The sequence below is a fragment of the Nycticebus coucang genome, chromosome 3 (genome assembly GCF_027406575.1).
Source record: "Nycticebus coucang isolate mNycCou1 chromosome 3, mNycCou1.pri, whole genome shotgun sequence".
NCBI lineage: Eukaryota > Metazoa > Chordata > Mammalia > Primates > Lorisidae > Nycticebus > Nycticebus coucang.
Window position 1 is genome coordinate 93,475,062 of NC_069782.1, and position 15,164 is coordinate 93,490,225.

General features: G+C 41.4%; 2 protein-coding genes across 2 annotated transcripts in view; one reads left to right on the forward strand and one right to left on the reverse strand.

Moving 5' to 3' along the window:
• The window catches only part of ADK (adenosine kinase), a 599,854-nt gene extending 598,218 nt beyond the window's left edge, over positions 1-1,636 (reverse strand). Inside the window, exon 1 of the mRNA XM_053586052.1 lies at positions 1,502-1,636. Coding sequence (XP_053442027.1) covers positions 1,502-1,566 — 65 coding nt within the window. The 5' untranslated portion in view covers positions 1,567-1,636. The remainder of the gene's footprint in view (positions 1-1,501) is intronic.
• A 138-nt stretch (positions 1,637-1,774) lies between these two features.
• The window catches only part of AP3M1 (adaptor related protein complex 3 subunit mu 1), a 30,823-nt gene continuing 17,433 nt past the window's right edge, over positions 1,775-15,164 (forward strand). The window contains exon 1 of the mRNA XM_053586051.1: positions 1,775-2,085. The gene's annotated coding sequence lies outside the window, so the exon portion shown is untranslated. The remainder of the gene's footprint in view (positions 2,086-15,164) is intronic.

The following is a 15,164-nucleotide window of genomic DNA, read 5'->3' on the forward strand; positions in this document are numbered from 1 at the left end:
GACTTGTTTTTTTAAAAAGTTTATGTTCTTAGTATAATGTACATAAATAACCCTTTGATAGTAGTAGGATTACATTAAAGGCAGGGGCAAAGATTTGATGACCCTCCATTCAAAGGAACAGCCTGAACACACCACCAGGCCCCTATGTGAACTTTTCAATAGTGAATGACTCTATTTTTGTGAGACAGCCTCACTTAGAGTGCCAAGACGTCACAGCTCACAGTAACGAGCGATTACTTAGGCGATTCTCTTGCCTCAACCTCCCAAGTAGCTGGGACTACAGGCATCCGCCACAACGCCTGGCTATTTTTGTTGCAGTTGTCACGCCTGTTTTAGCTGGCGGGGACCTGGTTCAAACCTGCCACCCTCGGTGTATCCAGGCCGGCGCCCTACCCACAGAGCCACAGGTGCCAACCCTCATTCTTTTTTTTTTTTTTTTTTTTTTTGGAGATTGAGTCTCACTCTGTTGCCCTGGGTGTAGTGCCATGGTGTCATAGCTCAGAGCAACCTCAAACTCATGGGCTCAAGCGATCCTCTTGCCTTGGACTCCGGAGTAGCTGGGACTATAGGTGACCGCTACACCTGGTTATTTTTCTATTTTTAGTAGCCTCCCAGAGTGGTAGGATTACAGACGCCTGGCAGACTCTTTCTGAGATAAAGAAGAGGGACGCTAAAAGAAACAGGATTTGTCTTGTATAATCAGGACTGTCCCCATAGTTTTTTTAAATCAGTTGGATGTCTATACTTAGAAAAATCATTGCCTTCCAACGAACATTTTCAAAATCAACACACTTATTTAGGAAGAAATATTTTAACAAACGACTTTTATGAGTAAAAGTTGGAACATCGATCACGCGTGAGTCAGGTGTTAGGGGTAGAACCGTCTCCACTACTGCTAAAGAAAGTGCAAATAAAAAAGAAAAATTAGTCTTTCTTATCCATTCAGCTAAACGTTGCCCCCGCAAAGCCTCGGAGGCGAGATCTGAGTTCCTCCCTGGTGGAATCTTCAAAGGTGCAAGCTTTCAAAATATGCACGAAAGGTCAAGGTGCCCTTCTCCGACACTTTCCAAAATAGCCCCCAAGAACTGTATCTTTGCCCCAGGGTAAAGCAGGGACTAGACCTCCTCCAGGCCAACCCCGAGGGAAGATAAAGTGATGGGTTATAGACTCTGTTCCAGTCGGGTCCTACCAGGTCGTATCAACACAGCCCGGGAAGGCAAGCACGTGGCGCCAGCCGCTTCATCGCAGCTGGCTTGACCCTGGCCGGCTGCTCTGTTTGGCTGAAGGCTGCTGGAGCTAAGGCTGCACCGGAGCAGGCGGCGACTCCAGAGAGCTCCTAGCAAGAGGTCACCGCCACGCCGGCAGGTGCCTGAGTTGCAGGTCCTGCATGTTGGCCCCACGCGGACTGTGGTCCACCCAGCGCTGAAGCCGCTCAAACCAACATGGGCTCAGGCTTGCTGCAGGCGCCGTCACCCTCCTCCCCATGTCGGGCAGCGCTCACCTCAGCGCTTGTGGCGCCTCCACCTTCAGCTTTTTGGGCTTCGGTTCCCCGTCAGCAGCTGCCATCTTCACGCGCCACCCTACTCCGGCTCTAAAGCCCAAGCCCGCCCACTACCCTCTAGTCCCGCCTCCGCATACCAGCACCGCCTCCTTCTCTCCGAATCCCACCTCTTCAGACTCCGCCCACCGTGTGGCTCTTTCTTCTACAACCATTGGCTCTAGCCCGTGCCCTCCGCTAATACCCCGCCCCTTTCCCAACCCCGCCTACCCACTAGGGGACCCCAAACTAAGTTAGGCTGCAGATTAGCGCCTGAATTCAGACTGTGGGAAGCCATCATTCTTCTAGGTCCTGAGTGATCTAGAAGCTAGAGATCCTAAGTTTCGAGAGCCGTCTTTCCTCTCATTTAACGTCTTCCTGCTTATTTAATCTTTCTAATACCGTAGAACTAACGGGTGTCTTTGAAGCTGTTAATCAGGCAAACTCCTGGGCAGTCCAATTGCGGGGTCCTCACGGCCTTCTCTGCAGCTTCAGCTTGGGTCCGGAGAGAAACCGGCACCGAATCACTGACCCGCATAGGTGTTGGGGTGAGTACGAGGGGCGGGAAATCTGGGGACGCTCGAAAACTGGGGAATAGGCTGAATAACTAAGTAGGGCTCTAGACTCCAGCCCCGGCTCTACGAGCGTCTCTCGTGCTATGCGTCGGGTTCGCTCATGTTCCCCTCTCCCGGCCTTCCGGTCTTTCTTGCCAAGCAGGGCCGGAAGGGATCCGTGCTCCTGCAACCTAGTGTTCTCAGACTCCGCAGATCAAGCTCATGGGGTCTCTGTCCTTGGCGCGGGGAAAAAGATCTCGTTATCCGTAGTGAATGAGGGTACCGATGACTGGAATCTGAGCCCTGGGCTTCCTCTTTGGAAAACAAGACCCCGATGGACCTGAGCGAACGTCCTGTGAGGATGGCGCCTGGAAGAATGTAGGGTGGAGAATACAGTGCGGAGGGTGTTACAGTTCAGAAGAGAGGTGACAGGGATCTAAACTGTGAAGGTGCCAATGAATATGGAAAAGCGATGTCCGATGTGGCTGGTTGGATTTGGTGAATTTGTTTGAATCTGAAGCCTACAGCCTACTGATTAATGAGATGGTTCTACCATAAAATTCGGAGCCCTGACTTAGATGAAAGAATTTTGTGAAGTTTGGATTTATCGAATTAAAACAGTGGTTTCGGTGGAGATAGTAGAAAGATTTAAAAAAAAAAAAAAAAAGCATGAGAATTAAGCCGGTAAAACTTTAAAGATGAGAACCAAAACAGGTGAAGTTTCATTTAAAAGGGTAAGAAGTATTTGTTTTGTTGGGGGAAAGTTATCACTGGCATAGAATGTTCCATGGGTCAAAGGAGGAAGTTGAAGTCTGAGAATAGGTCATTGGATTTGATAATTCAAAATTCATGAAGACGTTTGAGAGAGCTGCTTTAATAGAGTCCATGACTGTGGAAAAACTAAGTGTAAGACTGGTAACTTCGTTATTTGCGGCATAAAAGAAGATTACTGAAAGTGGCAAGGTGGAGAAAAGGGTTTGGGTTCATTTTAAAGAATGTGAGACATGTGTTTGGGGGCAGGAAGCAAGTAACCAATATATAATAATTGAAGATTCGAGAAAGAAAAGATAAGAGCCCAGAAGAGAAAGAATGGGATCAAGATAACAAGCGAAGGGATTAATTTTGGAAAGAAAGAAGGACAGTTGGAATTGAGACCATAAGAAAAGTGGAATGAACGGGGGGCAGCGCCTGTGGCTCAAAAGCAGTAGAGCGCCGGCCCCATATACCAGAGGTGGTGGGTTCAAACCCGGCCCCGGCCAAAAACTGCAAAAAAAAAAAAAAAGAAGAAGAAGAAGCCTTGAAAAGGAAAGTGGACTGAATGAGGTTAATGAAGAATAATCTGAAACTTACATATACATATTTAGTAGGAAAGTTTTCCTCCTAGAAAAGTTTCCCTTGCAGCAAGTTTTTCTTACTGAGTCTTATGGGTTTTGTTTCTAAGTATTCAACATAAAATATTATTAGAGTTCCGGGCAGCGCCTGTGGCTCAGTCGGTAGGGCGCCGGCCCCATATACCGAGGGTGGCGGGTTCAAGCCGGGCCCGGCCGAACTGCAACCAAAGAAGAGCTGGGCGTTGTGGCGGGCGCCTGTAGTCCCAGCTACTCGGGAGGCTGAGGCAGGAGGATCGCTTAAGCCCAGGAGTTGGAGGTTGCTGTGAGCTGTTTGATGCCAAGGCACTCTACTGAGGGCCATAAAGTAGTGAGACTCTGTCTCTACAAAAAAAAAAAAATATTATTAGAGTTCCTTGCAGACTGGTCTGAGCTACTTTTTAAATAGCTCAATCCCAATTCACAAGTAGCAAATGATAATTGTAGAGAAGAGGAATTCTCTCTTCCTCTACAAATGACCTTCTCTCCTGTTGTAGAAAATAGAAGCCATCATTTAGCTCAGCCAGGTGTACAAAACTTGTTGCCTTTTATTTGAAGAAGAAAAAGTTTCCCTTAGAGAAAGCAAATCCTTTCACTTAGTCTCCTAGTACCATCCACACCTGCCTTTTCAAGGTTTTCTTTCATTCATTTACTCCCTTGATCATACATCAGCTCTTCCCTCTGTTTACACCTTCCTTTCAACTTTTTTTTTTTAATTGGGGATTTATTGAGGGTACAAGAAACCAGGTTACACTTTGTTAGGTAAAGTCCCTCTTACAATTGTGTCTTGCCCCCAAAGGGTGTGTCACACCTTTCAACTTTTAAATATATTCTTCCTTTGTTTTATGAACTACTTTTGTTTTCCTTCTCATTAACATCAAAGCTAGACTTTTTTTTTTTTTTTTTTTTTTTTGAGACAGAGTCTCACTTTGTAGCCCTCGGTAGGGTGCTATGGTGTCACAGCTCCCAGCAACCTTAAACTCTTGGGCTCAAGCGATTCTCTTGCCTTACCCTCTGGAGAAGGCACCAGCCACAACGCCCGGCTATTTTTAGAGATCAGGTCTTACTCTTGCTTAGGCTGGTCTCAAACCCCTGAGCTTAGGCAATCCACCCAACTCAGCCTCCCAGAGTGCTAGAATTACAGGTGAGCCACTTCACCCAACCTAAAGCTAGACCTCTTGAATCTACTTTCCTTATCTTTTATTTTTCATACTTGTTGCCTCTTTCTTAGCCCTCTGCAGTGTGTTATATCCACCATTCCACTAATCTACCACGGAAAGTACTTTTACCAAGATCACCAATGTCTTTTATATGTTAAATCACACATTCTCAATGTGGACAAAAATTTCTTATGGGTGGAAAAAAATCATACACTTTTTGTGTGTAAAGCACACTTGACAGTACATAAGCAGACAATACTGTGTTATATTAAAATTTTATAGGATAGCTGGGCATTGTGGCAGGTGCCTGTAATCCCAGCTACTTGGGAGGCTGAAGCAAGAGAATCCCTTAAGCCCAGGAATTTAAGGTTGCTGTGAGCTATGAGGCCACGGCACCTACTGAGGGCCATATAGTGAGACTCTGTCTCAAAGAAATAAAATTGTACAGGGATATTAATTAACTTGATTTAATTATTCCACATTTTATTCATAAATCATTTTATACCCCTAAATATATACAACTATAAATTGTCAATTTACAATAAAACAATAATTATAAAAATAAGAATTATTCTTCTAAAAAATTTTTGTGGGACCAGCATTTGATTGGCAAAGGGGTGGAAGAGTAGAGTAAAAAAAAAGGCTCCTTAGGCCATGAGGAAAAAGTTGAGAAACTGCTGAAATCAACAGACATTTTCAGTCTTTCATATTGCTTGACCTCTCGGTGCCATTTCAGTTTTTGCTACTCTATTCTGCAAATACACTAACATGCTCTAGTTCCTAAAACTACCCTCCCCCCCTTTTTTTGTTAGTGTGTTTTTGGGTCCACTTCCTTGATCCACCTGCAATTCAAATGTTGCAGTTCCTCCCATAGGCAGTCTACATACTAAGCACATTCCTTCTTTTGTTTCAGTTCTCTTTATGGTTTCAATTTTCATTAAAAAAAAAATCTTGGTTATTCACAACTCTGTCTCCAACAATAGTTGATCTGTTTGGTGGGGGGTTTTTTGTTTGTTTTACTTCAATAGATTTAGGGGGTGCAAATGGAGTTTTGTTATATGGATATGTTGTACAGTGATGAGCTCTAGGCTTTAGGTATACCCATCACTTGAATAATGTATATTGTGCCAATAGGTAATTTTTTTCTCCTTCACCCATTCTGTGTCTCCAGTGTCTATGTGCCACTATGTATGACCATGCATACCCATAGCCTAGCTCCTACTCTTAACTGAAAACGTGGTAGTTGGTTTTTTATTCCTGAGTGACTTTGTTTAGGATAATAGCCTCTAGTTCCATCCACATTACTGCAAAAGACATTATTTCATTCTTTTTTATGGCTGGGTAGTATTCCATGGTGTATATATACCACATTTTCTTTACCTAGTCCTCAAATGATGTGCTCTTAGATTGAGTCTATGTTTGGATAGTGAAGTATGCTGCAATAAACATACAGGTGCAGGTATCTTTTTGATATAATTATTTCCTGGTGGATCTACTTTTTAGCTCTTTGAGAAATCTCCACACTGATTTCCAGAGAGGTTGTACTAATTTACATTCCCACTCACAGTGTATAATGGTCCCTTCTCACTACATCCATATCAATATTGTTTTTAACTTTTTAATAATGGCCATTCTGATCTCATTGTGGTTTCAGTTTGCATTTCTCTGATGATTAATGATTTCTTCATGTTGTTAATGGTCATTTGTATATCTTTGTTGAAAACTGTCTGTTTTGTGTCATTTACTTACTTTTTGTTGTTGTTTGAGACAATTTCACTACCCTGGGTAGAGTACCGTGGTGTCATAGTTCACAGCAACCTCACACTCCTAGGCTCAAGCAATTCACTTGCCTTAGCCTCCCGAGTAGTTGGGACTCCAGGCCACTGCCACAAGGCCCGGCTATTTTTTTTTTTTCCTTTTTAAAGATGGGGTCTCCCTCTTGCTCAGCCTGGTCTTGAATTCCTGAACTCAAAGCAATCCACCAACTTGGCCTCCCAGAATGCTAGGATTACAGGTGTAAGCCACTGCCTGGCCCTCCTCATCTTTCATTTTGAAAAATTTTTTAATTTCCATCTTGATTTCATTGTTGATCCAAAGATTATTTAGGAGCATATTGTTTAATTTTGATATTTTTGTATAATTTTAAGAGTACCCCTTGAAATTGATATCTAGTTTTATTCTACTGTGGTCTGAAAAGATACTTGATATGGTTATATGGTTTCAATTTTTTTTAATTTATTAAGACTTAATTGCGACCTGATAGTTGACCTTGGAAAACATCCATATGCTGATGAGAAAATATATATTCTGCAGTTGTTAAGTAGATTGTTCTGTAAATGTCTGTTAGGTCTTTTTGTTCTAGAATCCAGTTCAAGCCTAGTGTTAATTGGTTGATTTTCTGCCTTAGTGATCTGTCTAGTTTGTCAGTAGAGTGTTGAAGTCCTCAAGGATTATTGTACTGTTGTCAACCTCTTTTCTTACTTAAAGGAGCAGTACTTGTTTTGTGAATCTGAGAGCTCTGGTGTTAGGTGCCTGTGTATTTAGGGTTGTTATATCTTCTTGTTATGTAATGACCTTTTCTGTCTCTTTTTTACTGTTGTTGATTTAAAGTCTGTTTTTATCTGTTATAAGTAAAGCTACTCCTGCTTGCTTTGGTTTTCATTTGCATGGAAAATTTTTTCCACCCCTTTACCTTGAGTCTATAAAAATCTTTGCCAGTTAGCCAGACATTGTGGCGGGCACCTGTACTCCCAGCTACTTGGGAGGCTGACGCGAGAGAATCACTCTAGCCCAAGAGTTTGGGATTGCTGTGAACTATGACACTATAGCACTCTATCAAGAGTGACAAAATGAGACTCTGTCTCAAAAAATTAAAAAAAAAAAAATCTTTACCAGTTAAGAGAGTTCCTTGAATGCAGCAGATACTTGGATTGTATCTTTTTATCCACTTCAGCAATCTAGAGCATGTAGTCCATTTACATTTAATGTTAATATTTATACATGAGATACTGTTCCTGGCATTATGTTGTTTTCTTCTTACTTTGTAATAGTTGTTTAAATAAAGAAATAAATACCAAGATGATTTACGTTGCCCTAAGAATGAAGTTCCAACGTCTTAACAAGTCTAGTATTGCCTCCTGTATCAATCTCTGCTTAACTCATATTTTTGCCTCGTCACTTCCTCTACCTTCCAAAGTTGCTTAATTTAGTCTGGATTTGTCTTGTGTTCTCTCTCACCACCAAGCCTTATAGATTCCTATAGCACTGTATTTCCTCTATCAAAATAGAATTACATTGTACTGTATTCTTTGTCTTCTCTGCTGAACTCTTAATACTTTGAGGATGTGGGAACTCTTTATTTTTTTCATCCTTGTATCCCAGTGCCTAATAGGTAATGTATTCAAAACTATTTTTAAATGAATAATTGGTTAAGATATTGGCTGAAAATAAAAAAAGCTAGATTCTTTTTTTTTTTGAGACAGAGTCTCACTATGTCGCCTTTGGTAGAGTGCCGTAGCATCACAGCTTACAGCAACCTCATACTCTTGAGCTTAAGTGATTCTCTTGCCTTAGCCTTCCAAGTAGCTGAGAATATAGGTGCCCACCACAACTCCCGGCAATTTGTTGTTATTGTTGGTTGGCAGGCCCGGGCTGGATTTGAACCCACCAGCTCTGATGTATGTGGCTGGCCACTGAGCTACAGGCACCAAGCCAAAAGAACTACATTCTTTTATGGTCCCCTCCCCTCTTGATATAAGCCCTCCTACACCTCTATTCCATTATATATGAAAACAGTATGCATTGTTTTTTAGACACTGTCTTATAAGGATTTTTTTTTTGGCCGGAGCTGGGTTTGAACCCACCACCTCCGGCATATGGGACCGGCGCCCTACTCCTTCAGCCACAGGCGCCGCCCATTTTTTTTTTTTTTTTCTTTTTTGAGATAAGGTCTCACTCTTTTGCCCAGCCTAGAGTACAGTGGCATTGTTATAGCTCACTACAATCTCAATCTCCTGGGCTCAATCAGTCCAGCTGCTTTAGGTTCCAAGTAGCAAAGACTACGTGTTCATGTTACCATGCCTGGCTGATTTTTTTTCTACTTTTTGTAGAGCTGGGGTCTCTCTGTGTTGCTTAGGTTACCAAGGATATTTTGACTATTTTAATTACATAGCTTGTTAATAATCCAAGATAAATATACAATTTGTTGTTGTTGTTGTTGGGGTTTTTTTAGAGACAGAGTCTCACTTTTTCACCCTCGGTAGAGTGCCGTGGTGTCACACTTCACAGCAACCTCCAGCTCTTGGGCTTAGGAGATTCTCTTGCCTCAGCCTCCCGAGTAGCTGGGACTACAGGCACCTGCCACAAGGCCTGTCTTTTTTTGCAGTTTGGCCAGGGCCAGGTTCAAACCTGTCATTCTTAGTATATGGGGCTAGTTCTCTACCCGCTGAGCCATAGGCACTGCCCTAAATATACAATGTTTAGTAAAGAGGATTTATGAAGTATTTAATTTAAGATCAAATCTCTGATGGGACTGCATCTGAGCATAATAAGCTGGGAGAATTCTGTTGTATAGCTTTTCCATAAAGTTTATTAAGATAACGAAAGAAGTAACAACAGCGAATAAAGGGATGGTAAGTAGCTAAAGAAACAGGCTAGTTTACACTGCCTCGTGTGGTATTACTTAACTATTATATGCACTAGGCTCTAGTCACAATATGAATAGAATAAATAAGCTCTCTTTTCCTACTACGTAGAGTTAAGATGGGTTTTAGAGCTAAGCACTATTGAGAACTATAAGTGTTGTGGTTTTATCTCAGCTCTAAGGATAACAAAAATAAACCCAGCAGGCTGGTTTTACTTACTGTATTCTTCTGAGACTTGAGCTACTGCCAATAAAAACAACATTGGTGGAAACTTTCCTGGAAAGAATTTTTTGCCAGCTTAAGACAATGAATAGAGATATGGCCTTAAAGTACAAAGTTACTTGCTTCAGGAACAATCAGCTCTTTTAGGGTATGTTGTGGCAATGGAGTACCATAGATCCATGTGAACTCTACCTTCTGCAGGATGAATGGCTTCAGATAACCTGTGTCAGCTCTTTTAAATATATTAATAATTTCTACTCTAAATAATTCATTAAACTTTCTCAGCTTAAAAACTAAAACATAGTTTGGTTTCCATCTAAACAAGAAATATCCTTAAGCTCTTTCTCTTAAGCAGCACATTCACTGCACTGTTCAATATGGTAACTACTAACCATATGTGGTTATTTAGATTTAACCAATTAAAATGAAAACCTTAGTACATCAGTTGGATTAGCCACAGTTCAAGTGATCAGTAGTGACATATCTGGTGACTACCATATTGGACAGTGTGGATATATGACATTCCCATCATTGCAGAAACCCCCTTTGGACAGTACTACATTAGAACATGTTCCTAATAATTAGTCTCTAAGAGGCAAGTAAGAGCAGAAACTCAGGATTTAACTGGATTTAGATTTAAATCCTAGCTCTAACATTTGCTGTGTGATCTTAAGTAATTGACTTTTCTGAGATTTCATTGTCTTCTCTGTAAAATGCAGATAAGAGCAGTTATTCATAGCATAGCATTAGATGAAATAATGTAAAAGTGCCTAGCATAATAAATGGCCACATTAAGTACTCAATATATTTTAGATCTTATTAGTTTGTTTATCCTTACTAAAACACTTTGGAGCCGAAAGATTACTTTTTGTAAAGGATGCCATCTCTGGCTCACCTGAAGTGTTCAAATCTAGGTCTCTGAGTTGATTATAGTGCTGTTTGAAGCCATACTTTATATTCTGGATGCTGATTTTATACCAAGAAAAAGGCATATTACATGTGTTAAAAATTTAGTTGTAGCTCTTATGGCTGGATATTTTTGTTTTATTTTAAAAAGGAAAAATGTATCAAGAGTCATAGCTTAGGGCGGCGCCTGTGGCTCAACGGGTAGGGCGCCGGTCCCATATGCCGGAGGTGGCGGGTTCAAGCCCAGCCCCGGCCAAAAATAAAAAAAAAAAAAAAAAAAGTCATAGCTTAGGTCATCAGGTTCTGTGTAGCGTGTCTTTGTTTTCAGTGGCACTGACTATATTAACACCCAAACAAATAAAAGACTGATAGCAAAGCAAACTTGTAGATCACTGTAGCCTTGAACTCCTGGGCTCAAGTAATCCTCCCACCTCAGCCTCCCAGGCTAGGACTATAAGCACATGCCACAATGCTTGGCTAATTTTCTTTTTATTTTTAATTAAGTAATTAGTTTTGAGACAGAGTCTCACTATGTTTGCCAAGGCTATAGTGTCGTGGCATTAGCCTAGCTTATGACAACCTCAAATTCTTGGGCTCAAGCAATCCTCTAGCCTCAGCCTCCTAAGCAGCTGGGACTACAGGAGTGCACCATGACGTCCAGGTAATTTTTCTATTGTTAGTAAAGTCAGGCTCTAGCTCTTGCTCAGGCTGGTCTCAAACTTCTAAGCTCAACCAGTCCTCCTGCCTCAGTCTCCCAGAGTGCTAGGATTATAGGTGAGCCACACTGCATCTGGCGATGGCTAATTTTTAAAATACTTTTATAGAAATGGATTTTGGCCTAGCATGGTGGCTTATGCCTATAGTCCTACCATTCTGAGAGGAGGCCAAGGCAGGTGGATCGCCTGAGCTCATGAGTTTGAGACCAGCCTGAGCCAGAGTGAGACCCCTTCTCTGGAACAGCTGGGTTTTGTGGCAGGCACATGAAGTCCCAGCTACTCGGGAGGCTGAGGCAAGGGGATCACTTGAGCCCAAGAATCTGAGGTTGCTATGACTCCACAGTATTCTACCTAGGGCAACAAAGTAAGACTCTGTCTCAAAAAAAAAAAATAAAAATGATCTTGCTCTCCTACCCAGCCTGGTTGTGAAATCCTGGCCCCAAATGATCCTTCTGGCCCCCCAAAATACTTAGATTACAGGCATGAGCCACTGTACTGGACCTATAAATTCCAAGTTTTTAATTCTTTCTCCTAAGGTTGCATTTATCATATAGTACTATTACTTTGTATAATCAGACCACTAGACTAAATACCTTAATACTGGTGCTTATCCATGTAAAATATAGGAACAAGTTAAGGTAATCAGACATTTTCCTACTGTCTTCGATATTTTAAGGACAATAAACTTATTGTTTGAAGCAGTCAGGGGTCCTCAAACTACGGCTCGCGGACCACATGAGAACATGAGACGGTGTGATTGTATTTGTTCCCGTTTTGTTTTTTTACTTCAAAATAAGATATGTGCAGTGTGCATAGGAATTTGTTCATAGTTTTGTGGGTTTTTTTATAGAGACAGAGTCTCACTTTACCGCCTTCGGTAGAGTGCCATGATGTCACAGGACTCACAGCAACCTCTAGCTCTTGGGCTTCCACGATTCTCCTGCCTCAGCCTCCAGAGCAGCTGGGACTACAGGCGCCCACCACAATGCCTGGCTATTTTTTGGTTGCAGTTCAGCCGAGGCTGGGTTAGAACCCACCACCCTCAGTATATGGGGCCGGCGCCCTACTCACTGAGCCACAGGCATAGTTGTTTTTTTTTTTTTTTTTAAACTATAGTCCAGCCCCCCAACTGTCTGAGGGACAGTAAACTGGCCCCCTGTTTAAAAAGTTTGAGGACCCATAGAAAAGTGTACGAGTCATAACCATAGGCTAGTGAATTACCATGAAAGGAATATAGCTTGCAAATGTCATCCAGATCAAGAAACAAAATATTACCAGCACCAGGTGGCGCCTGTGGCTCAAGGAGTAGGGTGCCTGTCCCATATGCCGGAGGTGGCGGATTCAAACCCAGCCCCGGCCAAAAACCACAAAAAAAAAATATATATATTACCAGCACTAGCCACTTGTCCCTCTCAGTCACTACCCTTACTGTCCTTCATAAAAGAAATCATCTGGGGCGGTGCCTGTGGCTCAGAGGGGTAGGGCACTGGCCCCATATGCTGGAGGTGGCAGGTTCAAACCTAGCCCTGCCAAAAACTGCAAAAAAGAAATCATTTGCTTTCTCATATAGATTAGTTTTGCCTATTCTAGAACTAAATACAAATGGAATGGTACTGTATATATGTATTCTTTTGCATTTAACTTTGTTCAAAATTGTGTTTTTGGCTCGGCACCTATGGCTTTAGCCGCTAAGGCTCCAGACACAAACCCTGAGCTGGCAGGTTCAAATCCAGCCCAGGCCGCCAAACAACGACAGCTGCAACCAAAAAATAGGTGGGCATTGTGGCGGGTGCCTATAGTCCCAGCTACTTGGGAGGCGGAGGCAGGAGAATTGCTTGAACCCAGGAGTTGGAGAATGCTGTGAGCTGTGATGCTACAGCACTCTACACAGGGCAACAGCTTGAGGCTCTGTCTCAAAAAAAAAAAAATTGTGTTTTTAAGATTCATTCAAGTTTGTTTGGTTTAACAATAGTTCATTTCATTTCTGTATAATATTTTATTTTATAAATTGCTACATTTTATTTTTGCATTCATGAACTTTTGAGTTGTTACTAATATATTCATAATACATAAAATTATATGTATTACATGTTGCATACGTATTTTTGTTGCATGCTTGTACACATTTCTGTTGAATTCACCTGGGAGTGATTTGTGTCATAAGGTATTAAGAATACTTTTTGAGGCTCGGCGCCTGTGGCTCAAGCGGCTAAGGCGCCAGCCACATACACCTGAGCTGGCAGCTTCGAATCCAGCCTGGGCCCGCCAAACAACAATGACGGCTCAACCAAAAAAAAAAAAAAAATAGCTGGGCATATTGGCGGGCGCCTGTAGTCCCAGCTACTTGGGAGGCGGAGACAGGAGACTAGCTTGAGCCCAGGAGTTTGAGGTTGCTGTGAGCTGTGATCCACAGCACCCTACCCAGGGCAACAGCTTGAGGCTCTGTCTCAGAAAAAAAAGAAAATTTTTTGAAATTTAGATGCCATAAATCTCATCTTTTTAGAGGGTACAGTTTAGTAGGTTTTAGTATAGTCACAAAATTATGCAACCATCATCTCTAATTTCAGAACATTTTTTTTGTGTGTGAGTTTTTTTTTTTTGGCCGGGGCTGGGTTTGAACCTGCCACCTCCGGCATATGGGACCGGTGCCCTACCTCTTGAGCCACAGGCGCCGCCCAGAACATTTTTATTATCTCAAAAACTATTGCCCCTGGGTGCAGTGGCTCATGCCTATATTTCCATCAACTTGAGAGGCCGAGGTTGGAGGATAACTTGAGTCCAGGAGTTCAAGTCCAGTCTGGCCCACAAGAAGACACCTCACCTTTTAGAAAACAAATAAATAATTAAAAATTAATTTTTTTAAATGCCAAATTTATTACCAGTAATATCCCGTTATTCCTCCCCTGCCCAGCCCCTAGAAATCTACTGTCTCTATGGATTTGCTTATTCTATGTATTTCATACAAATGGAATCATACAACGTTTGACCTTTTGTGTTTGATGTCTTGCATGATTCATCCACGTTGTAGTATATGTAATTACCTAATTCCTTTTTGTGGCTAAATAATACTCCATTGTGTTTATATTCCACATTTTGTTTATCCATTCATCAGTTGGTACACATTTGGGGTTGGTTCCACTTTTAAACTGTTATGAGTAATGCAACTTTGAATTTTCATGTATACATTTTTGTGTGGACATGTTTCCAGTTCTCTTGAGCATATACCTAGTAGTAGAATTACTGGATCCTATGTAACTCTTGTATTTTAACTTTTTGAAGAACTCAAACTGTTTCCCATGGTGGCTATACTGTTTTATATTTCTACTAACAGTGTATAAACAAATTTCTCCCCATCTTGTCAACACTTGTTATTATCTGCCTTTTTGGTAATAGTTAGCCTCTTAGGTATAAATGTTATCTCTTGTGATTCTGATTTGCATTTTCCTAATGACTTATGATATTGAGCATTTTTGCATGTGGCCATTTGTGTGTATAACTTCTTTAGGAAAATGTCTTTTCAAATCTTTTACCCACTTTTTAATTGTCTTTTTATTATTGAGTAATAATACTTTATATGTTATGAACAGTATTTCATTTAATTCATGGTTTCAAATATTTTCTGTCATTTTGTAGGCTTTTATTTCTTCCTAATGTCCTTTGAAATATAAAAGTTTTAATTTTGAAGAAGTCCAGGTTATCAATTTACTAATTTTTCTTTCTTGAGATTTTGGTGTAATATCTAAAAAAAAATTGAAATCCAAAGTCAAAAAGATTTGTGCATAATTTTGTAATTGGTTTTATAGTTTTAGTTCTTCCATTTAGATCTTTTTTTTTTTTAAGCCAGAGTCTCACTTTGTCACCCTTGGTAGAATGCCATGGCTTTATAGCTCCCAGCAACCTTGAACTTTTGGGCTCAAGCGATTCTCTTGCCTCAGCGTCCCGAGTAGCTGGGACTACAGGAGCCTACCACAATGCCTGGCTAGTTTTAAAGATGGGATCTCACTCTGGCTCAGGCTGGTCTTGAACTAGTAAGCTCAGGGTATCCGCCCACCTTGTTTC